Source organism: Falco rusticolus, chromosome 10 (assembly GCF_015220075.1).
Source record: "Falco rusticolus isolate bFalRus1 chromosome 10, bFalRus1.pri, whole genome shotgun sequence".
Classification (NCBI taxonomy): domain Eukaryota; kingdom Metazoa; phylum Chordata; class Aves; order Falconiformes; family Falconidae; genus Falco; species Falco rusticolus.
This window is the reverse complement of record NC_051196.1, coordinates 1,757,000-1,784,746: the sequence shown is the minus strand read 5'-3', so window position 1 is coordinate 1,784,746 and position 27,747 is coordinate 1,757,000. Positions and strand designations below refer to the sequence as shown.

General features: G+C 45.6%; 1 protein-coding gene across 2 annotated transcripts; it reads left to right on the top strand.

Annotated features, from left to right (window-relative positions):
- The first annotated feature begins 477 nt into the window (after nucleotides 1–477).
- MRPL23 (mitochondrial ribosomal protein L23) lies at nucleotides 478–27,747 on the top strand. Of its 2 annotated transcripts, XR_005106520.1 has the most exons (10): nucleotides 478–590; nucleotides 711–833; nucleotides 1,546–1,628; nucleotides 3,485–3,558; nucleotides 11,519–11,856; nucleotides 14,039–14,190; nucleotides 20,480–21,609; nucleotides 22,355–22,530; nucleotides 23,711–23,878; nucleotides 24,004–27,747. XR_005106520.1 is itself a non-coding variant. In XM_037402580.1 (5 exons), exons 1-5 carry the CDS (start codon nucleotides 565–567, stop codon nucleotides 11,681–11,683), a joined length of 471 nt encoding a protein of 156 aa, XP_037258477.1. In that variant the 5' UTR covers nucleotides 478–564; the 3' UTR covers nucleotides 11,684–11,866. The 2 variants fall into 2 exon arrangements, 1 of the variants encoding a protein (XP_037258477.1); XM_037402580.1 differs by lacking the exons at nucleotides 14,039–14,190; nucleotides 20,480–21,609; nucleotides 22,355–22,530; nucleotides 23,711–23,878; nucleotides 24,004–27,747 and having other exon boundaries at nucleotides 11,519–11,866.

Here is a 27,747-nt window from a genome sequence, read left to right as displayed (position 1 = left end):
AAAGGCCCCTTTAAAGGGCCTTTTATAGGCGCCCCCCCCTCCCCGAGCCTCCTCTCCTCCCGGCTCAGCAAGCCCAGCTCTCCCTGCCTGTCCCCGCAGGGGAAGGGTCCCAGCCCCCCCCCCCCCCCCGTTTCCCTGGCCCCCTCCGGGCCCACTCCGACAGCCCCACGTTGGCCTGGCGCTGGGGACCCCCGGGCTGGCGGCAGCACCCCCGCTGGGGTCTCACCCGGGAGCAGAGGCGGAGAGCCACCTCCGTCCTGGAGCCGTGAGGAAAAGACCCCGTGAATCGCAGCCAGCGCTGCGGCGTCCCCCACAGGCGCCATTTTGTAGGCGCTCCCACCCCTCCCCCGGCCCTGCGGCTCCTCTAGGGGACCGTCCCCAGCCCGACGGGCCGGGTGTGCCCCCGGGGCGGGCTGTGGTGCGGGGGGCGGCGGGGTGACGGGGTCTGGCCCCGCCGGGTCCCCCCGCACAACCCCTCCGCTCCAGCAGGGGGCGAGAGCTGCCGTGACCGCCCCAGCGGCAGCCGCTCTCGGCGCCGCGACGCTTCCGGGCCGGGCCAAGGCCATGGCGACGGGCGCCAGGAAGGCAGTGTGAGCGGGCCGGGCCGGGCCGGGCCGGGCTGGGCGGCGGGGGGCGGCCGGGCGGGCTCGGGCCGGCCTGGGGGTGCTGCGGGGGTGTGCTGGTCAGGCAGCGTCGTCCTCTCCCCGCAGGTACCCGCTGTTCCAGCTGGGCGGGCCGCAGCTGCGGATCTTCCGGCCCAACTTCTACATGCTGGCGGTGCGGCCCGGCGTGCCGCAGCCGGAGGACACAGTCCAGTTCCGCGTCTCCATGGAGTGAGTGCGGGCACGGCAGGGCATAGCCCCCCACCCCACCCCCCCGGCCGCGGGTGGGCCCAGCGCCGCCCCGGGGGTGCAGAGGGGCCCCCGCCGCGCCCAGCCGGCGCCCCGGGCCGGGCGCCACACGGCCGGCTCTGGCCGCCTCCCTCCGGGCTGCGGCTGGTCGGTCAGCGCAGGGTGGGAAGGGGAGGTGCCGGGTAGCGCGCTGCGGGCCGGGGGGAGCGCCTGCTGCATCAGGGAGACCTTCCGGAGGGCGGCCGGGGCGCTGGGTTAGTTACCAGCTTTGCCTGGCGCCGCTTGCTGGGGGTCGGTGAGGCGCAGCCCTCCCGGGTTGGGCTTGGGAAGAAGGGGGTGCGTACGAGGGGCGTCCGGGGGAACAAGGTGATGGCCAGGTATTTGTCAGGACTCTTTCAACCTGACTGGGCTGGTTGCGCGCACTAAAGCCCACAAGGCTGGGACAGGTATTGAAAAGCATTGGAAATTGGTATTCAGAAGATTAGAAAGGATTCTTGGCTCAGACGCTGAGAAAGCCTACCCACGCTGTCCGAATACAGAATATACATGGGGTTTTGTCTGTTGGGGCTACAGAAGAAGACATGCCTATTCCAGAGTATCAACCAGTCTATAAATACTCGGGCTCTGTTTTGTTTTATGTCAGTATTTATACTCTTCCTTCTTTTTCTCCCCAAAATGTTTTTGCATTCCCTAGAATGACAAAAGTGGATATCAAGAATTACCTTGAAAAAATATACAATGTGCCGGTAGCTGCTGTGAGGACCAGGATACAGTACGGTAAGTGCAGTTGAGTAATGCACGGGAATGAGTACAGCAGTCCTGCGCAGCCAGAATAGACTTTCCTATCAAAAGATCCGTTAGATTTAAACAAACTTTGGCTCCAAGGGCTTAGCTAGTGACGTCTGTCAGCTTAGTTGTTTATTTGTCCCTTCAAATGAATGTGTACCACTTCATATTTGGATGCTTTGATTAGATTGAGACATAAGCTTAGTTTTAGAAAGAAAAATCTGAATTTGAAAAGCCTCATCGTCTTTACAGTTATCTGGTTTGTGCTGTATGCTTTTGTAGTTGGTACTGTTTCTCTCTGAGGACCGGTGGGTGTCTCATTTCAGAAGGAACTGCTTAATGTGTTATAGTGAAATTAGTAATTAAACTTGATTTCAACCAGAGCCTTTTTTTGTAAAAAAAATATATGTGAATTGAGATTACCTGGCATGCACACAGAGGTGGTGTTGTGGTCTAACAGAAGGCAAAGTTTGTAGAGCAAAGGAAAATGTTCTATTAGACCAGTAGATAATGTCAGAAAAACATCTTGACAGATCTTCAGCTTTTCATCACCTGTTGTTGCCATACTTCTGCTGCAGGCTTGTATGCTTCTGCTCATGGTGTTTCTCCCCTGTGCCACCCCTACAAAAAAAGCCCCCACCAAACGCCAAAGAACCAACATAAAACCAACCCAAGGGAAAAAGAAAAAACATTCCTAGTTTAAGTTATGCTGAGCTCTGACTTGAAGCAGACGGGCCCATCTCTAATTGAAATAAGCTAAACTTACATAATGTCACCTTTACATATGAATGCTTCCTCTCCCAGAGCTTCTCTGACTGCACTTTGGAAAGTCAGGAATGTAATTTTCATGTTAGTTACTTTTCCAGTCACCTGGCAGGAGCGACTTGTTGGTTAGGACATATTTGATGGCTGGATTTTTCTTTTTTCATGCAGTGACTTTAGGAAAGTAATGGTTGATTACAATGGTAAGGGTAGGGGTGATGTTAAAGGGATTGGGAAAAAAGAGCTGTAAGTGAAAAATGGAGAATGAAAGAAAAAGCTTCAAAATAAGGTTGTAAAACTCAGAACATATAAAAGAAGACAAAGATAATCTATAATATGCTTCTATGAAAAACAGAATTAAATAGTCTTAAATACCAAACACATGCAGTTCCAAACAGCACTGAAAAATATTTATGCTTCTCCTTAGAACCATTTTGTCCCCCACTGCTAATGGAAGTGATGGTACAATGCATATATTCAGGGATAAAAAGAGGAAAGGGGTTTAGAATGTCTAACAGATTGAGAGCTTTAATGTCTGCCTAACATGAAGGGAATAAATTGAACTTCCCACTCGGTTGTGACCAGCATACTTGCAGAACGTTGAGATGCTTTGGTTTGTTTGGATGTGGAGTGTAATTTCCTGGTGTATAAACTGTAGATCCAGCTCGTTAGCTGGGTAGTAAAAATTTACAAGTTTGAAGCTGTTTAGTAGTTGTTTCCTCCATGTCTTCCTAAGACTGATGTTGGGGGCCAGGAGTGATAAAACTGTCCTCCCTACTGAGAAGACTTATCTCCATGCTTCCTTGCAAACTTTGTGTGTGACGTGAAGGCACAATGGCTGTCAGCAGCCTGAGTCCGGTGGTGCCTAGGTTCCCTACATGTAGATGAGGTAGATGACACACATGAGTAGTGTCAGCCAGTTTCAGTACACTTTGGTAATTGTGATGCTGTGCTGGTACTGAAGAAACGAGTATTCCTCTTAGCAATAAACCAGAACTAGTGAAGTCCCAGCTTCAGCTTGGCCTTGCTTTGGGAAACTTGGAAGTCTTGGGAAGTAAAAAGCGGGATGCTCTTCACTTCTGCAGGCGCTAACAACAAGAGGAATCACAAGAATCATAGAGTGAAGAAGCCGGATTACAAGGTTGCCTACGTACAGCTGGTGAGTTAACATGGATGCTTGTGGGGAAAGAGGAAGGGACTGTTAACCAGCCAAAGCTACAAGTATCGTTCAGTGAATTGTCAAAGCGGCTGAATGTTTCTGCCAGTCCTCTTAACAATGACAGTACGTTCCAGAATGTATAAAGAGACTTAAATGACTTAAGTCTAAAAATCAAATTCAAACAGATGTTTAGTTTTCAACTCCAGTATTGGTTTGAGGTCTGTATATAAGTTATGGTCTGATGTCATATGGTGCTCCTTTGCCAGTGAGTTTCGTGCTGACCTTGTACTGTCTGTGCTGGAAGGTTCACGACTTGTGTGGTTGATTGCTGAAATGTCCAGTAAGTGAAAGAATGTATTGTAGGGGTAGGGAACTTCTTATTAAAGCTTTTTGGATTTCAGAGAAGACTTAAGGCATATTCCCTGGAGAGGTTTTAGTCATGTCTAACAAGCGTGCTTTGTGGCTAAAGTGGGTTCTGAAATGCATGTTGGTTGCCCAGTGGAAAAGGGCCTTCATGTTCTTAGGAGTTCCTTTCATAACAGGAGCATATTACAGTTTAGACTTCTCTTGGGTTTACCTGTCTCTATGTAAAAAAGAAATGCAACCGGTGACAGAAAACCCCTTCATATACCAAAATTACATTAAAGGGATGCTATTTATGGTTGTAAAACCATAAGCTCAAAATTGCTGTTGGCATAACAACCTCAGTGTTACTCCATCCTGGGACAAGGATTCAGTGTGGGGGGAACACTGTATGATCTTAAAGACTGCGTAAGACTTCATGTAGACTTGGGGTACAACTAAAGAGTCATAGACAATGGGAAATCTGATGGTTTTTTGAATTTTTCAAAGGTTAAGCGTGCTTAGAAGTTTTTCTCTTAAGCCCCTTCTGGCAAGGGGATGGAAGCAAAAGTGAGGGCAGCATGTTTTTCTAGACAGACCTTATCTCTAAAAGAACAGTATAAAGTACAACGTTAACAGAGAGAATTGTATTTAGATGAGGACTGGCCTTGTTTTACTATGCTGAAGTGAAAGGCAACCTCATCTTCGTGAGGATTTTGCATTACAATGGCTAAAAAAGACATTCCTTTTTCAAGGAAGAGCCTCTGCCTTGGTGGGCAAATTCTCCCTTCTGGATTGTCGGTGCTAGGTTTTTGTCTGTGAGAGAGCAGGTGTGAACGCATTGGCAGCTGAGGAATTGAATGCCAGGAATGAAGTTGTGCCTTACAAGTTGCTTTCTCTGTGTGCTTTTCCTTAGTAGGTAATTGCAGGCTCTTTTCCATTGTCATGGCCTCTTGGTAGTGGCTTTGCTTTTAGAAACTCGTTTCCCAAGATTGAAGCAGATACAGATCTTTAGCAAACTGTGGTCAGTTCTTGAATTTTGTTTCACTGTATTTAATGCAGTCTTGTTTCTTTTGTCTGCTGAGTTGAGGTACAACCCGTAGATACTCGGGGGAAGGAATGGGAAGCAAAATGCTGCTGCTCTGTGGAGCAAGCCACTCATTTAAGGCAGTGTCTTTGTGCATTTATTTCACATCAAATCTCTGAACCTAGAATAGTTGCCGTTACCTTAAGGGTAGCTTTGTGCTGGACTGGAGGATCACCCAAAGCTGGCTTGGTACTGGAGGCAGTTGCAGAGCAGTAACTGGTCATTCCTCCAGCCTCTCATTTTGTCTGCTGGGCGATGCACAGAGCCCTGTGGCAGTGTGGCTGAGGGCTCCTCTTGGTACGTGAGGCAGCAAGTGGCCCTTAGTGCACTGTGGTGTACTGTAGTATCATCGTAAGTTTTTAAAGAATGCCATGTTTTCAGTCTGTCCCGTAAGCGACATCGAGGGACCACCTTTTGGTGTTGTATCTCACCTCAAATGAGGGAATTCTGACCATTTACTAAACTCTTGTCAGTGAAGCTTAGTCTGTGCATTTTCCTCTCACCTCATTCCTGGTCTCTTTGCTCTCTTTTTTTTTCTCGTTGTTGGTGGTGTCTGTGCAGTCCTTTCACATTTTTGTTTTTCTGTCCTTTTTTTTTTTTCCTTTCTCTTTTTCCTTTTGTTCTTTACTTTTCATCGCCAGCTCTGATGTCTCAGACAATGAGCTCCCAGTTCTGTGTTCACACCAGCTTTAAACAGTGGGTGAGGCCAGAAACCCCATGTCATTTCTGAAACTGAAGGTTTTGCCTTAATTCTCATTCATGGTGTGATTCAGGCCGTAACAGACCCCATGCAATCCATTGTTAATATCTGCCTAATTTAGGAAAGTCTTTGGTAACCACTGTAAAATCCTTATTTTTATGAGAGTTAGTTTGCCTCTGTCGTGAATCAGAGTAGCTGGGCTTTCCCACCATGTTTACCAGCTGTATTTTCTCTCATTAATCGAGTTTCAAGTTAAAACTGCTTATGACTGGAAAAAGAAGGATGTGTTTTTGGAAGGTCTTGGGTTGATCTGTCTGTTGCCCTCTAGGTGGAAGTATTGCTCTTTCCAGTGTGACTGAGCAGCAGCTGCGGTGTGGTTTACCTGAATGAAATTGAGCATATTCTCATGACCAGTTACACTTCCCTGCTTCATGAAACATCACCTTATGTGTCCCAGCGCAACGCACATATCCATTAGCGTACTGCAAGTGTCTCAAAGGTGGAGGGTGTATGAAGTCACAGTCAGCATACCCTTAGGTGTCAGATTAGTGCCCCAGCTGTTCCACATGTAAGAATTGTTGTCCTTTCTTTTCCAAATACTATTTCTTGGAGATTCAGAGCTGTTTACTTTATTCTCAGGCGGTAACTGGACAAATACATGATCTGTCCAAGCATAATATTTTCACACTAAAAAAATACCTCAAATCATAGAAGGCTGTGGATCAACAATATCTTGCCATTCTGGAGCCCGCCTGCCTTTTTTTCCCCTTTTGGAATGTGGTGAGAAAGGTTTAAGTTAGAGACTTACAGTCCTGGGTATCAAATGCTACTTTTTTAAAATAACACTTTATTTTCTTATTTAAAAACAAAGGTATATATCTTTGCAGTGTAGATAAAATGAATGTGATACAGCAACCTTTCTCCTTACTCCAGTACAGTTATAATTATCCTAATGTTATTACAAAAAAAAAAAAAAAAAAAGAAAGAAAAAGAAGAAAAGAAATCCAGTGAGAAACTTTTACAGTTGCATCAACATCAGGGAAATTAAAAAAAAACAACAGCATCCCCTCCTCCTCCTTCAGGGTTCTCACTGGTTTAGCTCAACAGGTGTTAGCACCCGTGGGAGCACAACTGTAGACAAGCCTCTGGAATCCAGACCTATTTTTAATTAAACCTGTTTTGAGAAATCTAATGGAGATGGCTGTAAAAAGGAGTCTGACCTTGTCAACATTAGGACTAACACCTATTTAGCTGCATGAATGATGGCACCGGTGGGAACATTTTTGCAAATGCTTTCTCCTCAAACCCTCTTTAGAGTGTCCAGTACGTTCATAGTAATTAACCCATTTGCACATCAGATGGGACAGCAGTTTTCTTTGGACATGTAGTGAGTTCAGAGGAAACGCGGATGCTCTGTACCCTGTGTCATTCCTGTGTGGATTTCCAAAGCTGCTTTCTGTGCCGTTTCACTATACGTTTCAACATCAGATGTTACCACTGCAATAGTAAAACTGTTGAAATTCACTGGATTATTAAACTTAGCTGCATTTGCTGCTACTGCTGGACTGAATCCTGTGCTGTTGGGAGTCCAACATTTTTCAGTTAATGATACTATAAGCATCACTTTTCTCCTAATTCTGAAGGACAGTAGTAAGTGCTTCAGTTATCTAAATAATCAGAAGATGTCACGGTTGTTTACGTGATCAGTATTTGCTGCTTCATTTCTACACAGTAATATCTGTCCTGACCTTCCATTCCTAAACTTTTCAAGGGACGCAAAGGTCAGAGAAGTGTAAGTGAGTTTGTGCCAGATAATCCTTCCAGCAATTTTCTGACATGAGGCTCAGCAGTAGAAAGGCTAACACTTCATTTCATAGGCCTAATTATGGTCACTTAACCTCTCATTAAAATGAATGGAAGCAATTTGTACCGCTTGATGTGATAACTCCTTCTACAGACTCAGAGAGCAAGGTATGTTATTGCCCTTTGTAACACAAAGGCTTGAAATCTAAGAGGAAAGTACGGGTTTGATGCTTAGGTCATTTTTTTCTCTTGAAGGATGTTAGCATTTAACAAATGAATCCTCATAAGGCCTTGCATATAAATCAGTTTTACATTTGGGTAATGCTGAAGCGAGGATTAGAGTTGTGCAAGGAGCAGAAGTTTAATGGCTCATTTCTGTCATCTAAACGCCGGACCACACACCTCACTTTGTCCATAACCTTAGTATTTGTAGGAAGAAGGCAGGTCTCTCAGAATAGCAATGTGTAAAATCATCATGTTGCCTTTACTTTTTAGGTGTTTCAATACCGCCCCTCTGAGTTGCCTTATTTGTGTTTTTTTTTTTCTTCTTTTTTTTTTAACATTGTAAGTACTCACTTAGATATAAGAACATGTGGTGGTAGAGCTGCTCCTGACAAATTTCAGAGTATCAGTGTATCACCTCACACTTGTGGAAAAGTTCTTTTGCTGGCAGTGCAGCATCCAGTTCCAAGACAGACTAAATTATCCAAGCAAAATTATTTTTCTGCCAGTGTCTGTCTTTTTTAGAGGATTTTCTTCTTTAACATGGCTATGTCAGGTAGGAATGTGTTCTTATTTTCTCCCTCTTTCTCTATACTTCTGACTAAGGTAATTGTGCTGGCAGAAGTCCTAAAGGAGAACCAAACCCTAACATTCTTAGAGCTTATTTCAGCTTACATGCATTTCAATAATTCAGTTATTAAAAGGATGGCCTTGCTTAAATGGCTTGCAAAAGATAAAACAGTGAACAAATGTAAAGTCTATGAATAAGGCAAAATTTTGCTTTCTGGTGAATATGCCCATTTCATGTTCTAGCAGTTTGCAAACCAGATAAAACCCTGATGAACTTAGTAGAAATTTAGTTGTTTGGTTTATTTCCATTAGGATTTCATTCCGAGGGCGCATTTATCATATGGTTGTCAACTGGTTGCTGTATAGAAGGGAAAACTTTTACAAAGAGGAAATGTAAGAAAAAGCAGCACTGCATAAAGGAGTGACGATCACCCCATTCCTTTGTTAGGCATTTGTTTAAGAAGGTGGCTTATGAGCTTGAACCTCAGTAGTGTCTGGCATCGAGGGGAAGATGCACTGAATGTAAATATGCCTGGACAGTCTCAAAATCCTTTATGTAAGTTGATGCCTTTTGGTATTTCTGAAATTTTGAAATACCCAAGATACAGGCGTCTTCTGAAAACTAGCTACTGAGCATGCACAACAGCTATTTTTCATACAGCTTTCATCGCTCCAGAGTCTTACAGTGCAGTATTACTGCATAGTATTGTTACTTAAGATTTATCAACCTTCAGTTCTCAGGGTGTAATGTCTTGGCTGTTTCAAATTGTGTCTGGCTGCCAGCCAAAATCAGAATTTCTTCACAAAACAAGAGCTGGAAAGAGCCAACTTGTCTCTGCTGATTTTGATTTATTAAAAGACTCGAGATACAGATTGACATTTTCAGCTCAATATTTGACTTTCACCAGCCTTGAAATGGGAACTGTGAGCACTTTGATAAAGAGCTGAAAGGTTTGTCTGGTTTTGTTACAGCCTCTGTGCGTATCTTTTTCTTTTTTTTTTTTTTTTGTTGTTTTTTTGTTTTTTCTCCCCTCTTTTTGAAATAATAACTGTTTTGCAATGCTTAGTGAATTACCATGGATGTTGTTAGTATGCTTTAGGGACAGCTTTCCTTCATTCTCCAATAAGGGAAGTACATTGGTCCTGGAAGCATACCAGAATGGAAGTGCTGCATAACAAGAACAGTCCCTTACTACACTGTTACCAATATAAATAGTTCTCAAGTTTTCAGTGTAGGTGGTATGCCTACCATGTTAGCCTGAATTGTTTTTTGACTTGTTTAGCTAAAATGGCTTCCTCTCCAGGGCAGACAAGTCCTTAGAATTGGCCCCATCTGTTCAATAGGTACCACAGGGCTGCGTGACCCGCTCACAGTGCAGTTAAAACACAGTATTTTTTTCGTCATATAAACAAATTCTTCTTCAAATGATTCAGTGTGCTAAAATCTTGGGCTGCGCTTGGCCTCGAGGGTGCTTGCTGCTGATCCTACGACAGGAAGAGTTGCAGTAGGCTATGGCTTTGGGACTGCTCAAGGGCGTTGATAAGGCCGGTTTCTCTGCCTTGAAATGGAACTGTGCTTTAATTGTCATAGGACAGCTACTGTAAGTATACCTGTTGGTGATTCAAAGGCACAAAAGAGTTGAAATCCCAGAGTGTACGGTGTTGAAGGGTGAACCTCGATTTGTTCTAGTTGATCTTTTCCAGGCTAGAATCAAGGAAAGAGCAATGTACACAGCAGCTCCCTTGTTTTTGTAGTATGGTCAGGCTCTTAGGAAACCCCCAAGAAGTATGCACTACAAAAACAACCGGAGCATTGCTGGGTATGAGTTGATATTTCCTAGATTCCAGTCTGGATAAGCTCAACTGGGATAAGTCATGTTTTTTCTTTCCAGAGTGTATGCTTGAGGTTTAAATTCTTTCACACCTGTAAATTACCAGGTTGAGTGTATACGACTGAATGAAACATAGCACACATTCAGCTGGGTCAGGGACATGGTGATGTTTTTTTTTTTGATTTAATTATGTCACATTTCTGATCCCAAAATGTGGTATAGGTAGCCATGTTGTGGAACACTCCTTTCATGACCTTTGTGGAACCGTTTCATAACTGGGCCTCTTGTTTGATTGTATTTGTTGCACAAATGTAAAGAATGGCTGATCTGAAAAAAAACCCACAACCCCAACATCAGAACACCGAAACCGTTTTCCATCTGAAGTAATTCAGTGCTTTTGCTGAGATGTCTTTATGCAGTACTCTGCCAAAGAAATTAATGTATGGTAATGTTTGTAAATATTTTGGAGAGTAATTTTAGAACTATCAGATATGAATTTTATTACGCAAATTCCCTTACAAAATGGAAGGACTAATATTGCTGAGTTTAATGAAGTTGTGCTTAGTGCAAACACCACTAGAAAGTAAATAGGTAATGCTAATGGGATAGCACGTTTCCACAGAATAATCCTTTCCTGCTGTTAGATAAAAACCAGAGAGCAAGCAAATGTTTATTTTCCAAGTGAGAGGCGTAGATCTGATGATGATGTTTCACTAAGATGACTTGTCTGTTAGGCAGAATGACTGATGTAGATGTAATCACTTTAATCTCATTAGTGATGTATTAGACAGATTGTTCCCACCATAATTGTTTTACACTGTATTCTTTATTCCTGTTGATAAGAGACCTCTGGTATCTGTTACTCTGTGTTCCAACTTTACACCCTACAATAACAGCTTCTTGGACTGTTCTCTCTTATCCTTAGCAGAGATCTAAGCAACTATAACCACTACTCATATCCTGAGTGTTAACATAATGAATGCTGCTCCGCTATGTATTTCCCCAGTGGTGGTACTTTAACAAAATCACTTGATCACTTATTTTGCTCATCTTGCTTTTACTGTATGACTCGTCCAACATCTCTGAGGTGGTTCAAAGTCTTTGAAGAGGTGTCCTTCTCCTGACCGTTCATCTGTAAAAAAAAAAAAAAAATAATAACAAAACCAACCAACCTTGTCAGTGTCTTATTAATTAGTGTGCAAAAAAGAGAGGCTGAAAGTTGGCTTTGGGGTGGGAGGGATATATGTGTATCTTTGGGAGAGGGGTGGAAAGAGATCTTCTGAGGTTAAGAGGTACCATTTTGCACTGGCTGAAACTTCAGGGTGGTCTTTCGTTGTAAGTATATGCATCATAGCTACTGCAGAAGGGCTGGAATGTTTCTCTGACCATTTGTTTTCTCTTTAGGGCCGAGGACAAACCTTTCAGTTTCCCAACCTATTTCCAGAGAAAGAACAAGACACAGAAACTCGCTCTCTTGAAGACCTCAAGGATAAATATATGGAGAGAGAGGAGCAGAGGCAGAAAGGTGACCCCAGACGAGGTGGAGTCCCTGACTGGTTTGGACTTTGATGCAACAAGCCAGCTGCCTTTCTTTAGGCTCAGAGGGATTTTGATCAGCAGAACTTGCACTCTTCCCTTCTTGTAATGACTGAACGTTTATTCTTGAGCAGCCCTTGCTAGCGTGTCTTTTTCCTGGCTGTTTGTGCTCGGCAACAACAAAATGGCCCTAAAGAAATAAAAAGGTAAAACAAATCTGACTGCATCAGGTCTTTCCTATGAACTTGTGGGCAATTTCTAAAATGTGGAATTGCTTGTGTTGACTGTGAGAGTGGCATTGTGCTTACCTTCTTCCTGCTTCTGCGGGTTGTTTTGTGTAGAACTAGGAGGTATTTCATTTCCCAGGATAAGTGTAGTTTGCATCAAATAGAATGTATAAATGTCAAGATAGGTCAGTCGAAAGTGGACTTGAAAGTGTAGCTAATTGGTTTATAGGCTCAGGACATAGGGTTCCCTTACTGTCAGTTACTGTGTCCTACTATCCTGTGCGTTGCCTTCCTTGCAGGTGGCCCCTCCTTTCACGGAAACATGCATGTGGTCGGATTGCACGCCTTTAACGGTTGTGTGGCATTTTGGAGTCGGGGTTTATAGGACAGACTTGTGACCGGGCACACGAGCGTTTGATCCCCAGAAGCATCAAGGAGCAGACAGAGGTGGTGCGCAGTCTCTGCTTGCTGTTGTGCGACACAGGTAGTTGCCTTCTGCGGCCAGCCTGCCCTAGGAATGTTTACTGGCAGGGCTGTGCTAGTATTCCTTCCCCTGCTCGCAGGTACCTTGCAGTGCTGGCAAGAGTCCTGTGTGGACACAGTTGTATTGGCGTAGAAACACTTCTGCCAGTGTAGGCTGTTTTGTGCTCAGGACTAATAAAAAGAGTCTTTTTACTTTTTCTGGTGCAGCTCCCTCTGCTTCCAAGTTGCTGATGCCAGGGCAGTGGTAGAACTTTTCTAGGCCTTCCGAGCTGCCACGTTCAGGTTTTTCATTTCTTGGCTCTGTGGCTGTTCCTCTGTGCTCTGATGAGGATATTTCCTCTTTTCCTTTGTCAAGTAATGTGCTCTGCTGTTGTGTCAGAAATGGCAGGAGAAAAGGAGGGCTAGGAAGCGCTTCATCACAGATAGAGAAGGATGTGCTTCTTCAGGCTGTTGGCTACAACACCAGCACATGCAGGGTTTAACGTACAGCTAGTGTTTCCCCAGCTTTTGATTTCTGCCACTTGGAGCAACTGGCAGGGTAGTGAATGAGCCCATGCCTCGAACACTTCTACTGGAGTGCTCTCCTTTATTGTTCTGTGTCTGAACTTCTTGTTTGGATAGCTAGCAAGATGTTTACAGGGAAACAGCTGTTCCCCAGAGAGGCAGTCCAAGTAGGGTTTTACGCACCCCCTTCTGTTCATTAGTTACCTCTTTCCCCCTGCTACTTTTCTTCTGCACGACAGTCCATCTCCTTCTGTGGTTTATTGCTTACAACCCCAGTGACTCTCCCACACCCTTCTTTGTCCAGTTTCCAAGGGGGATCGTGCGTGATCTAAGTTAGCTGGTGCTTAAACAGAGAGATGCTCTCAGAGAGGAGGGAGATAAGGGAGGATTTGCGACTCCCAGCCTGCCAGAAGAGTTAGAATAGTAGATGTGGAAAAATACCGACTTAACTGAAAACAGTTCATACGTCTGGCATATCTGCGAAGCCAACACTTCCAGAGTTTTGTAGTGACATGCGAAACTCCAGGTTAAATCAGGAGCTGGCCTGCAGTTTAAAAGCAGGATGACTGAATTTATCTAGGCATGGGGTCGCTCCTCTGCTGTACACAGCCTCCCCCTCCCTCCTTTTTTAAGTGTATTTTTTTAAAGGGGCTGTTTCTCAAACTTGGCTCATTGTGGAGCTGGTCCATATTGGGGCTGGAGCTTTGTTCCTACACTATAATATTACAGAGTTTGCTACTTTTTCTTCACTTTCCTTTGTGGTCACCTCCAGTATAGGTAACTCCATCTTCTTCACCATGGTGAAGGTAAAATGAAAAGAATTCATCTAGTGCTGCCGTACATCTTCCTAACTGGTTGGTCAGCCTTGAGTAAGCAAACAGTCAGGTATGTGATAGTTCTGGATAAATGAGGCTGTATTCCATGTGTTATGCGTAAGAGTGAGAGAGAGATTAACCGTCAGCCTCTCTGCCTTCCCGGTTGCAGAGTGGTAACAGGAGAGGTTAAGAGTCACCAGCTTCTGTACTGGCATTGAGAACCCAAGGAGGAGTTCATTTGCAGTCCCAAATAAGCTCTAGGCTAAATGAGTAGCAAAAGCCCCTGGCTAGGTCTACCATGCTTTGGTACTCTGTGATTTCTCCATGGGTGATTAATTTATAGCTTATGTTCAAAACAGGTTTCTGTCTGGAGTGGCACAAAAGGGAAGAAATAGGTGACTATACCTGTATCTATATGAAATTGCTGCAACCACATTCTGGCAGATACTCAAGTTGCTAACGAGAGCAATGTTACCAGCTACCTCTAAAATAGTATTCCTGTAAAACTAAGGTAAGATGAAAAAAAAAAAAAAGCCCCTGACCCACCGTTACTTTGTTTTAATGCTCCTGATTGCCCTGGAAGTGGGATTAAAAAGATACTGAGTCTTCTTCAGTCTCTTGTTGGTCAGCGTTTCTGAGGAAGTGCCGGTGTTTAATATAATCTCGTGCTTCACAAATCCCATCCCCCAAACTGTACATGTAGGCTAGAAGGTAAGAGAGGAAGATGATCCTTGAATATGAAGGCAGAGATTGTATCATGTACCAGAGAGAAGTATAGCAAATGAGTGGTGAAACTAGGACGAGGACTTAGAATTCTGTAGTTTTATTCAATAAATTGTGCTCCTTCCAGCACATCCTGATTTTTTTTTGGATGATGGAAGGGATCCGCAGATCCTATGAGGTCACATCTAAGAGGTCACATCTAGCCCTGCGATCAGAGGTGTCGAGCTGTCCTTGGCTAGGTCAGCAGCCATACCTGTGGGCCAAGGATCTGGGTATACGTGTGAATAACTTCTCCAAGGACCAAAGTAATGACTTGGTTGAAGAGGCTGATGTTCACTGTGGTGCAGGAGAAGCCACATCCTGCACTTGGCGTGCGCAGCTCTGCAGCTGCTGGCTTTTCTGACGTGCAGAGGAGATGTTGAACACAGTTTCATTCCCCTCTGAATGTGTGCAACCCCCCAAAGAGAGTAATGTGCTGGAACAGTCAGCGGATGCGCAATCGACTGCGTCGGCCGCTCTGGTGGGGAAAGGCAGCCGGCTGTGATGAGCATTGTCCCAGCAATACCAGTACACTTCAGAGGGAACATGCGATTGCTTTTTTGTTTGCTTGTATTTATTATTTTTTAAAACAAACCAGAATGAACTGCCGAGGCAGCGAAGTGACTCTGTACGTGGCTCTGCTAACATTATAGCTTCGAAATGAGTTTTGTGTAGTAGGTCATGCGTGGTTGGGTGCTAGGGGCAGGATCCTTGTTGGTTGAAGCGGATCACATAAGAATGTGTGGGTGTCTGCAGGTGACAATATTACTGTGTCTTGTCACCACTTGTCACCTGAGCCTTGCTAGGTGACCTCGGAGAGTGCAAATGTTTGTCTTTGCAGTTTGCTTGAAGTAGGAAGGCACATGGTGCCGCTCTGCTGATATGTGGTTAGACACGAAGCTCTGGTAGCTTCATCTTCTGTTAGCCCCACTATGTCAAAGATTAAGCATGGCCTGCACATCATTGGCCAGTTTTACAATCCTGGCCGTAATTCCCTGTTTGTCAGGTTACTGGTGGTTAGAAGAGAAAAGGCTAAATAAAATAAATCATAGGAAAGAAGTAAGTACAACCTTAAGGTGGATTGCAGAAAAGGTATATGCTAATCCATTAAGCGAATATTCCTGCTCCGTGCAAAGGAAAGCCAAGTCACAGGGAGGGTAGATGGCTCGCTTTCATGGCTGAACATCCCTGAGAATGGGTAATCCAGAGTTTCTGATACCTGCTCCTGTGCTGGGACCCCCAAATTACGCATCTGGTGACAGAAAGGTGTATTCAGCGATGTGATCCACCGTTGACCCACTGCCATTAGCACTTCTGAGTGAATGGAGCTGTAGGAAAAATTTGCTTTTTTTTCCCAAGGCCATCTTGCTGGGGAAAATGTCTTTGTGGTGGGGAAATTCCTACTCCATCCTGGTTATCTCAATTACATCAAAGTTGTTGTTGTTGGTTTTTTTTTACTTCAGGAAAATTATTTTACTTATTTGAATTTTCAGCTTGTAGGACAGACTGATGCTTCTTCAGCTCTGGCGTGTTTGTGGAGCGGCTTGCAGAGAGCAGTAAGGGGGTGGATAGAGGACGTCTGCTTAGTGTGTGAAACAGGGCAAGGTACACAAAGCAAGCACTATTTTTGCTAGGAGGACTGAAAGCTGTAAAACCGTTATCTTGACAATGCTGCTTTCTTCTGAAGTAGAGTTCAAGGACTGCTCGGAGTCCAATTTAAAACAGTTGTCTGAGAATGGCTTTCCAGGATGGCTTATATGCCAAGGCTCATAGGTACCGTGGCTAAAAAGGAACATTGTGATAATCTCTTTTGACCTCCTGAATAACACAGACCATAAAATTTCATGCCGTAGTTTCTGTGCGTAGGCCAGAAGCTTGTGGTTGAATGTTAACCTGGAATGGAATTCAGGGCTTGAACTTGACAGGCATTGCAAGACGAAGTACTTTGGGCCTTGTATAAGCTGGGCCCAAACAGCAGGAAAGTCAGCAACACGTCGTCATCTGTCCTGTGAATTCCTTAAAGTGGGTGTAATGGGGAAAACTGAGCGTTGCTGGTTAGGAATTGTGTTTGTAGAGAGGAGAGGTAGTTTTTATAAATATTATTTTCTTTAAATGCAAAAGGTTTTAGACTAGCTAGGATGACATCCTGGCTAAGCCATTTCTTTTACAGTGATTTATGGCTGTTTTGACAGAATTTAGCTCTTGTATATAGTGCGGCTTATCAAAGTGTGGGCTGCTGTTGTGGGCACACCCAGCTTGCAGAGTGCAGATGTGTCACTCTGCGGCCTGAGAACACAGTAACTAGGGCCTGGTGCAAAACTAATTTGTTTTAGTTACAGACCAAGACTAATTATCAGTCTCTTAACAGCTGAAGGCAGTAAAGGTTAGTAAATGCTGCAAATGAAAAATGATTAAAATTTTGGAGAATTTGCGCAGTGCAGAATTAGGCACTGCATTTTCTTCTGTGGTGACTGGGACTTCAGAGAGCATCTTGAGGCCACACATGATATTCTAGTTGGGTAGATTTTGCTTGGGATCTGTCTTTTAGTGCTATCAACATTTCATTTTCCAAAGTTTTTGGTTTAGGAATCAGACCAATGTCAGTGATTCAAGGCTTGGAAAACTTCCTTTCCTAAAAAAAGGCTTGGGAAACTCCCTCTGTTGAATCAGTGTGGTTTAGAAGTATTTTGACCATTGTCTGTCTGTATGTACCTGGAAAATAAAAATTTCTCAGAGACAAAGCATAGCTTAGTGTAGCTAAGCAAGAGAAATGAGCCGACTAGAAAGAAAACTGGCTTTGGGGTGGGCAGGTGATATAAGTGGAGGGAAAGGCCAGGGAGCTATTCTGGATTGTGTGGTGCATTTCCCGTAAGCCTGTGCTGGAAACATAATGCTGGTGAAGGCCTCTTAGGTCGTGTAGTCCATCTCCTCAAACGAAGAGAGCCTGCTGCAGATCGAGCTCTGCCAGTGCTTGCACACATGGCAAACCTAGTGTGTGGTGTGTCACAACAGCTGTCAAAGACTGGTCGTCATACCCAGAGTCTCTAAACATCCTGTTTATCCTTGCAAGGAGGAACACTTGATTGAAAGATAAATACAAAAAAAAAACCAAACAAAAAACAAAAAACCCAACCAACAAAAAAAACCCCAACCCCAAAACTGGCGCTAGCAACAACATTTACCCTTGGGCTAACAAACCTGAAAACAAAAGAAAATAAACTTAGGATGGAGGCAAACACATTTCCACACAAGGCCAGATTCTGAAAGGGATTTAGGAGCTTAGCTTGTTTTGGCATGCTTGAAAAAGAAAAAGCCGTCTGGGTGCCAGGATTCTTAGGGCTCCGTATGTGTGCGTGTGTATCAGGGGAAGAGCATGGGGAAAGATGGGGTGTCTGTGGTGGTGTGAGGGGGGAATGGAGGACACTGGAGCTGCCAGAAAGCTTTGTGCAGGGTCACCCTTGGGGCATAGTTTGCACAATTTTTTTTATTTTTTTTTTAAATTAAACATGCCGGAAAAAAAATCTCCAAGTTGGCAGCAAGATTTTTTTTTCTTCCCCCTCTGTTTGTTGTTCATTTGTTGCTGCACGGGAGGTCTGTTTACTTTGCTCAAGAGAATGAGGGACCCAAGAGGCGCTGCTCTGCATGCGAAGCTTTTATGGAAGGGGCTAGGGGAGGAACTTCCAAGCCTTTTGAAACAGAGCTGGAAGAGTTTGTGGGCTGTTTCTTTTGTTTTTTTGCCCAATTCATGTTGGGCCTGATGTTGCTACTGCTTATGCACACGTAGCTGGGCCATGGACTTCAAAGATGGGTCCTGCTGTTAGGGGCTGATCAGGCACATCCTCTACAGGGTGAGTGTGAGGAGGCCTGAGGAGCCCTAAGACTTGATGTTGAAGCTCTGAGTAGCTGTCTTAACACCACAGTGCCCACCGCTCTGTCCTGGGACCTCTCCTGGTCAGTGCTGGGGTGGTGCTGCTCTCTACCACCACCTCCCTGTTAACCCTTCTGGCTGAACTGGCCTGGAAGCTTGAGCTGGGTTTGTCTGTGCCATTAAGGTACTCTCATGGGTGAGCCACTGCAGCCCTTTGTTCCAGGGATTTAGTGTTTTTAAAGGGGGCTTTTCCAGAGTTGTGTGGCAGCCTACTGCTGCTGATCTTTGTTGCTTTAGATGACCTAAACAACTTCTGAATGCTTCAGTTTTCCCCAGCTGGGCTTACTAGTGGTTGCAACCTGACCAGAGGTCCAGCTGGAGGAGGGAAGGTGGAGACCCGCTTGCTGGTGTCTCAGTGGATGAGGCAGCTTTGTCCAGCTGGACCTTCCTTGTGTCTTATGATGCTGAGACAACTAGAAAAGAACAGTGGGGAGAAAACTAAGGGTGCTGCGCAAGGAGGGTGAATGTCTTTAGATTAACAGATGGGCACATCCCTGGGGATACTTTCACACGCATTCTTCTGGGTTCTGGGCAGCAAGAGCAGTGAGCACGCTGTGGTGTGAGGGAGGGGCTGAAGAAGGCAGTGGGTAGTTCAGTTGGAGCAGCCTTTAGAGCTATGTGGCGTCCTGCCATTTGGAGTTCTCCTACCCTTTTTGGTGAGAAAGGACAGGACTGATGGGTCTCCCTATAGCCTCAGTCTTGTGTTTGAAGCGGCCGTTTTCCAACCCAAGTCGGTTCTTCTGTCCTGCCCTAATGCACAGCAGAACAGAGACATTTCAATTGGCAGCGGGAGTTGACTCCTTTTATCTCCATGTTTCCTGTTTTAACTGACAGGGAAGCTGCTCAGCAATCCTGGGACATCTTTCTGTGTTGTAAAGGATCCCTTAAATACTGGGGCACACCATATTGTTTTGGCCACTTGGCCTCCAAGAGGAGAGGGAGTCCAGGAGCCAGCTGTGATTGTAGTTAGGGATACTACAAAAGACCTCTTGTGAAAAGAGATTGAAAAGCCTGTAAATATTAATTGTAGATGAGTGAGGAGTGAGAGGCAACATGATTAGAGATGGCCTCTGCAGAAGTACCTCCCTTTATGATATACGTGGGTGCGGGCTGTCAGTGAAACAAAAAAGGAGGGCAAGATAGAAACTGACACAGAAATATTTTCACTCAATGTTGGGTTAGATTAGTGTTGTGCAATTCTTTGCCACAAAATAGCAGGGCCAAGAACTTTGCTGGATGCAGACACACACTGGCTGTTTCTGTGGATAACCAAGATATCAAAGAGCTAATCGTAATATTAAAAGAACAAGAGTTTTTGGGAAGTTGTCAGTGCCACATGCGTCAAGGCGCAAGCTGACTGCACCAGATGGAGGTGGGGATAGGAAGAGACTTATTTCCTTAGGAAGCGAAATAGCCTGCGAGCTGTCTCTTGCAGGGTTTCTTTTTCTGACCTCTGGATCAGCCTGTGTCATGCTGGATAGTCCCAGCCAAGCTGGAGCTTGGGAAGGCTGGCAAGGCTGGCAGCTGTCTCAGCCACAGTAGGTCTAGTTGTGTGTTAGACTCGGTGGGAAGGTAGAGCACCTTCTGCATTCTCCAGCTGTCAGCTCAGAACATCTTGATTTCCTGCCCCCCTGTCCCGTCCCGTCCCGTCCCCCCCCCCCCCAAAAAAAAAAAAAAAAAAAAAAAAAGGTCATTCCTGCCGCCTGGGAATGAGGAATGTGAACTGAACTTCCTAACTGGACTCAGCTGAACATGGGTCAATTCCTTAACCTCTCTTTCTGCCTTTGTTTTGTGTCATAGGCATTATGTAGGGATGATCACTCTCCTCTGCCCTTACTTGTCTTCCTGGCTAACATCTAGGGGTCCTTAGGGAGAAGTGCCCCCTCCATTCCCTTTATGGTTGAGTATGACGCACTGTACAGAATATTGATATACTGAGGTTGAAGGCTGGTTTCGTAATTTGCTATGTTTTAATCACCCTGTTAACTATCTGGAAAAAGTAGTAGGGAGCTTTGGACACCTTGGCTGTAGAGCCATGCTGTTCAGTAACAACTCCTCAGTAAGAGAGCTGTTTATTTTTATTGTATTTTCTTTTCACTGCTTTTAATAGTTGTAAACAACCTCTGTGTGGAGCGTGTCTTGAAACTTTGACCAGCTGGGTGAGGGGCCTTCATATCAATTTCCAGCCTGTGGAGAGGAGAGCACAACAGGTCCCTGACTGCTCCAGCCACTTCCTGCCTGCCAAGGAATGCTGGAAACAGAGGTCGTTATTGCACAAGTAATTAAAGGTTCATCAGCCCTACCTCTCCGATTCCTTAAGGCCATTGTAGTAAGGGACAAATACTCCTGCTTACCCACTATATTTGTTTTCTGCTTGCTCTTGTTTTTCTTGGCTTGAGAAGAGGAATTATGAAGACTCTTGGGTAGGATCTGGGAGCGCTGCGGTCTAATGCATTTGGCTGTGGCCCTGGCTGTGTTGTGGAACGCTCTAGTACTGAGAAGTGGAGTGTCTTCAGGGACCCCTCTCTTCCTGCTTCTCCCCTATATCCAGACACTGGAGAGGTGGCTCTCAAAAAGGAGGTCCAAGTTGCCCAGGCCCTGGCACAGGGTAGATGAAGAAGCCAGGCTTGGGGATAGCTGTAGAGCTGTTCCTCTGAACGGCTGACGTGCCTCCTGCCCTCGCATTAGCAGATACAGAGATTTTACTACAGCTGAGCTGGACTCCAGAAATGTGAGATTGGCTTATAATGGGAGGGTGTCCTGCGGATTTTCTTAAAGGCATTCTTTTATCTTTCTGTGATTTGAACTCTAAAGTTCAGATTTTTGTACATTTTCTCTCCATTACAGTATGCAAGAAATTACTTTCTTTGTCTTTTAAATAGACACCGAGACTTGCATATGGGCAGGGGGCTCCTGAAAAAAACCCCCAACAAAAAACCAAATATTGTGAGTCTTTGACAGAATTACAGGAGCAGGGCGGACTGAGCCATCCACCCTTAAACCATCTGTCCCTTGAGATCTGGAGAGTCTTCTATCTCTGGGGAGCACAGCCCACAGACATGGGAAGTCATGCTGCTGTCTGCCAGATTTTCCTTCTGTGGATGAATGATCACCACCACCACCATCACCAAAGAAACGAGCCCCCATTGCACTGACTCTCCTCGTGCTTCAACAGCAGTGGAAGAAACAGCTGTGAAGGAAAAGAGAGCAGTCTGTCCATCCTGTTGGTCGAGTAATATGGTGAGTGAGCCTCACAGTGTTGCTGCTACTGGGTGGGCTGAGTTCGGACTGCGCTTACTACCTGCACCTCAAGAGCCTCCTCATTGCTGAAGGCGTTTTGCCCCAGAGAGCCTGGCTGTAGGGGCTTGGCTGTAGCTCAGGAACAGCTTGAAGGGCACATGTTGGGTAGGCAGATGGAGCAGGTGATGGAGATGATCTGTTGAAGAGGGGGAAGCGTGCAGTGAGAAGGAGAATGATGAAAGGGCAGCCGTGTGGGTGACCCTGTGTGGGTGGAGGAGGGCAATAACTTGTCTCGGAAGGAGTGAGGGGCCAGCAGCGAAATTGTCTGGAGTTAGCGGCTGAGGCAGAAAAAGGCTGATGGAATGATTAGGTCTGGCAGACTTGAGGTTATTCTGTGTGTGCATCTGCGGGGGAGTTGAATGACTTCTTGGTCAGTCTGCAGAGGCTGTCTAATCAACGGCCCCAGTGCCGGTCGCAGCCCAGGATGCTCCAAGATAACACTAACCCCACCGCAGAGCGGAGGGGTGTCTCCAGAGCTCCCAGGGGCACTGCCTCTTGACACGTGAATGCAGCCCCCAGCGCGGGAGCCTTACAACAGACACTGCGTAATGGCCTGTTTTGAATTTGTATTTCATTTGCCTCCCATATGGGATCAGTTTTTTCCTTTTCTTCATTTTTTTTAATAGCGTTTTTCCTAGTCATAATAATCAGTGTTTCCCTGCCTTCCCCCCTTCATTTTTCACAGCTGGCTTTGATTGGTTTCAGTCCTGCAGATGCTCCTTCGGACCGAGAAGAAGGGGCAAAGGTTCCCTTCCTTTTCAGCACGAGGCAGCCAGCCTTGCTGGAGGGCTGGGGGAGGCCAGCGTGCGCCCGGACTAGCCGACTCTTCACTGTGGCCCCAGCTGGCCTCTTGTGCATCTGGTGAGGTTTGCCAAATTGCGAGATAATTTCTCTGCCGAAGGCCTGGAGAAGATCACAAGTTGTTGATGGTGTGCATGCCCCTTCTCTTGCGCTGTTCAAAAACAACCGTTCTTGCAAGCGAGAGGGGCAGGCTCCCCAAACGCCTGGTGTGTGCAGGCTGCGGGTACCCAGGGCCAGGGCGCATCTGTGATCTGCAGAGTGCGCTGAGACTGACTCGGATCTCCGTGTCTGCGTGTGCCATCGGGCTTGCGGCAGGCGCAGCCCCACGTGTCTGCCTGTGCAAGGTCCTGGTCCTCTGCACACTATTAACCTGTGCAGCCCTGTGTAGTGCACCACTGAAAGAAGCTGGCAGATGCGCGAGTGGAAGCACCCCAAGTGTGTGAATTGGCATGGGAAAAGTACAATTACTGGATGGCCAGGCAGGCTTTCTTGATTTTTAGGGTGCGAGTCAAACGTAAATTGCAGAAAGGAGAAACTTCCCTCAGAGGCAACCTAATTCACAATTGCCTGATGTGGGGTTTCTAGCAACTTCCTTCGAAGCAGCTTGTGCTGGTCACTGTCGGAGACGGACGGTTGAGTCGACAGTCACTTGGCTGGTGTGTTATGGCTATTCCTGCATTCCAGGCACCATCCAAGAGAATGAGACATAGCATTGCACAAGACCAAAAGAAAGTAAATGTTTACAGGCATAACGCACATTTCAGCTTGTTACATGTTCCTGAGCAGTGAAAGAAATGAAACAATAATTAAAACAGGTCCCAAGTCTCAGTGTGTATCTTGGCTTGCAGCACAGTCCTCTTGGAGCGCTGCCTCTGCCTCTCTCTGATCCCAGCCTGAGCAGTACCACTGGGCCGTTGCATCCAGGTCAAGGTCTTTCCAGTTACTCCAAGTACATCGCCTTTCTGAGAACTGTGAAAGCCTGTTGGTGAGGTGGCTTTACGGTCTGCAATGGATTTGGATGCTTGATGTTTTCCCCGCATGTGGTAGCACCCACACAGGGATCTTCCCAACTGACGAGGAGATGTTTGCCTTGGGTATCCAAAGCATCAGCGTGGGGGAAATTATAGATGGATTTATTCCCATGGGAGGAGGGTGGAGAAAGGGGAAGAGCAGAAGAGGACATTTAAATCCCCTGAATGATCCCTTTTTAATGGTCTGGCTTGTCTCTGTGTCCATTCAGGGAAGCAGTTAGGGTGTGACGGAGCAGATGCAGTGAAGGGCTGTGTCGGCACACCTGACAGCTGTGCCGGGAAGCAAGCACGAGTAGCTACCTCTGCTCTCCTGCTCTGAGCACAAGGCTGGTCGCAGCACAGCTTGCAAGCTGGGATGTCTCCCTGCGATGAGTCAGGTGGGTGGAGGAGAGAAGAGGGCTGCTGCTCTGCCCCCTCTTTTCCCAAGGAGAAGAGTGAAGGGCTGTGGGTGGGGGGTGTTGTTTTGCATGAAGGGATGAAGTAATGAAGTCTTTCTCCTTAGGACAAGGAAATAGGGAGAGTGGAGAGGTGACCGAAGCACCCTTTCCCCAGAGATGCTCTGTGGGTGATGGTGCCTCTTCCCAAGCTGTGAAGATCTTGTAGCATTGTCTTGGCCTTCACACCAAAAGGAGAACTTACGTCACCCTGAAGGTTAGTCCTTGGCAAGGAGAAAGGGCTTTTTAGTAACGATCAGCCCACTATGCATGTGGCACAGGACGACAGACCTCCATGCGTGCATGACGCTGGTCTCAGATGTAAACTGTAACATCCCCTTATGAGCTAGCCCTAGCTGCTGACTCATTTGCATCGCTTTTCTTGGTTCTCTCGCTTGAGCAGAGTGCTGTCCAGATATTATTCATTTTACTTGAAATAATAACTGAGATGTCCACTGAAGGTAGAATTGCCTAGGCTTCCTGTAAGGAACAGAGTGAAATCCAAAAAGCACATGGTAACTCCTGCAACAGACCATCTCTGAGAGCACCGCTGGCTGGTGCCTGTCTGTCACGCAGGACAAACGTCCCTGGCCATTGCTGAGTCCGCAAACGCGTTGGATTCCTTGTTTAGTTTGTGATACAAAAGGTACTTCTAAGAGGTGGCAGCTACGTGGCCTCTTGTCGTATGTGACCTAGTTATTTAAAGATCTTGTTGGTATGGAGAAATGCTGACTTTTCTATAAGGCAAGTTGCAACCTGCTTCTATGCAATGTTCCGCTACGGCTTTTCTCTATCCTTGGGAAAACTGGGTTTGATTGGAGATTTGCTAGACTGTTCTGAAAGCAAATGGTAATGTTTGAATGAAGTCAGGGAGGGGGGATGAAATTGGCCAGTGTGCTTGTTGGTCATTAAGTTATGAAAAATTATTTTGGTTTAAGAATTTGGTATTTGTGTTCCTTCTGCTCTGAAACAACTCATCACTAGCTCTTCCGAGTTTTCGTATAGTCACATCTCCTTAATAGCTTGGGTAGTGGCTATTGTTGAGGAAAACACAAAAGACCTGAGCATCATTATAAACACTTGTTGTTGTAGAGTGTGTCGGGAGTCTAGCCTGGAAGCTAAAACCGCAAACCTAGTCCTGTCGTTTCTGTGGATATAGTACATAGGAAAACAGACGGGTGTGATGATATTTCCCTAACTGAGAACTATCAGAAATCTTCCTGTAAAGATTATCTGCAGTGGTCTTGTTGGGGTGGTAAAGGCTTGTGTTTGTAAGGCGGAAGAACCAGCTTTTCAGACGTCTGTTTTTTTACAGAATGCTTGACACTAAAGCCATAATTCTGGGATTTTGGTTCCCTTGTTAAGTCCTCATGCTTTCAGATTCTTGGAGCTAATTTTCATTGACAATAGGAACATTCCTTGAAAAATGCTGATGTAATGAAGTACGTGCTACTTGAGATTAAAAGATTTATTCAGTGACTCCTTTTTGAAACTTTTGCGAAGTGTCTTAACATTTTTATGTTTCTCCAGCTGCCAACAAAATCACATTGCACCACACAGTTTGCAACATTAGTCAGATTTTGACACTGGCTCACGCAAGAGGCAGTTTTCACAGTCAGGAATCATAAAATGTTAAAGAAATTGCCATTATTTGAAAACTAGACGCAGTTCAGTGAAGCAGATGGACTTGCTAACAGTGACTTAGGAGGTCTGTAGCACAGCTGTGTTGACACGGATTATAGACAATCAAAATTGTATATAAAGTGCATGCCATAGTTTTAGTTTTAAGCATATTGCTAACATTTAATGAAGTATGTAACCTTATATGGTTTATGTATTTTTGTACTGTAGCTGCAAGTTATGCTATGGCCTTGACTAAACCTTCCCAGAAATCTCTATCGCTATTTGTAATGCAGGCACACAGACTGAGAGTGCCAATAAGCCTTTGATTGAATCTTGATTAATGTAAATACGTTAAGCCTGTAAGTGCCATTCCAGCCTACGGAGCTTCTCGCAGCTTTTAACCATGTCCACATCAGAGTTAGAGCCCCCTTGCTTCAGATAATTTCCAAAGACCAACTGGAGAATGTTTGGACTCACTTGTGAAGGATCAGGGACAGAGACATTTCCTGAAGCCCCTGGCTGGCTTGTTTGCAACACCATCCCAATAAAAATTAAGCCCTCAGACACAAACTTAGGGAAGGAAAGAAGAAAACAGAATTCTGATATGTTTCACAACTGTACTCTCTGATCCCAGGAGAAAGGTTGGGTAAGCAACGCTGTGATCTCTCTTACACGTCTGTCTGTCTTCAAAGCTTTTGGTTAGTTCTCTTTTACTAGTTGGGTCTCTTGGGTTAGGTTGACAAGTCGCCTAACCATTTCATGCATTGATAATTGGGTCCCCAACTAAGCAAGCGGAGAGGGGATGCAGGAGCATGGTGTGTGACCAAGCAGAAAATGGGATGTGAGGTGTGGGGAGGAAGGCGTTATGAAGCATGGCGCGTTGCAGTGGGATCTAGATTGGCGAGATGGATCAAAGCACCGAGTTCTCCTGACCCTGCTGCATGATAACATCTGGTGCCTTAGTACCTGTTTTGGTGGAAAAATTTGCAGACTTTAGTTTGCTGAGGAAGTATGCTGAACATGCATAACTTGTGTGTGTGGAATGGGACAAGACAACTCCAGCATGGGGGATAGTTTCTTTCAGAATAAATCTTTGTGGGAATAACCCTCCCGATCTACGCTGCTGCCAGCGCTCACTAGGAATACTGCCACTGAGCAAACGGTAACCGCAAAGGCACGTGGTGAGAAGGGAGGAATAACAAAAAGAAAACATACAGTGGCTTGTGTCCTTCCTCCTATGGTAAAGCTCTGCAGTTTCTTCTCTTTGTAGAGGGCTTCTTCAAAGCAAAGGTAGTGGACATAATTTGGTAGGTTGGACCTATAGGCAAAGTAAATCACTTGTATTCCCTCCCATACCTTTCTGTCTAGACTATATGTTACAGATAACCATAGGCTAGTACTACTGCTGCTACCAGGAGTCTGCCCCTACGTACCAGGAAGGGAAGGATTTTAATCTGCAATTCCCTGATTTTTACCTGTGGACAATTCCACCTCTTAATGTAGTGTCTTTTGAGGTGTTAGTAGCAAAGAACTTCTTTCCAGCCCGCTCAGGGTTCCCCTTTTCCCAATATAGTTCATGTCTGTCTTTGGTGAGCTTCATCAGAGCTTTTCGTCTCCTCCTTTTGCCTGTTGGCTGCTGTATCTGACGGGTCTCGGTACCTCCTTGGCTTGGGTATCTTTGCAGGGCAACAACAGAGAAAAGGGGTTGATAGCCTGGCTTGTGTTTCAGGCTGGCAGGCATTCTACTCCTGCTGCAGCTCAGCTTTTGGTGGCCCTGTTGTCCTCCTTGTCCAGACTCTGTGTGCAGGCACTTTCCAAAGCCACGTGCTATTCTGCAGATGTCTGATCTTTCCCACCTCCTGCCTGCTCCAGTAGTTGTTTTGGTGGCCCTCTGGCTCAGCATCCCCTCTGCCTTTCTCTATGGTGTATTTTGGATTTTCTATCATCTCGACAGTGTCTGTGTGCTTCGCAGTTTGTGCTGGGCTGGCTGACAGCTAACTGCTTTTCCAGGGTGCCTTCCCCTGACTGCTCTGGGTGCCAGCCGTAGTCCAGACTGTTCTCAGAGGCTTAAGCCTCGCTATTGCAAGCTGTGTGGTTTAAAGCCCCGACGACTTCTTGATTTGCACTAACGGGCAGATCCTCAGGAAGGCCATGTATAAACCTCTGTTTTTCCAGAAGACTTTTTTTTT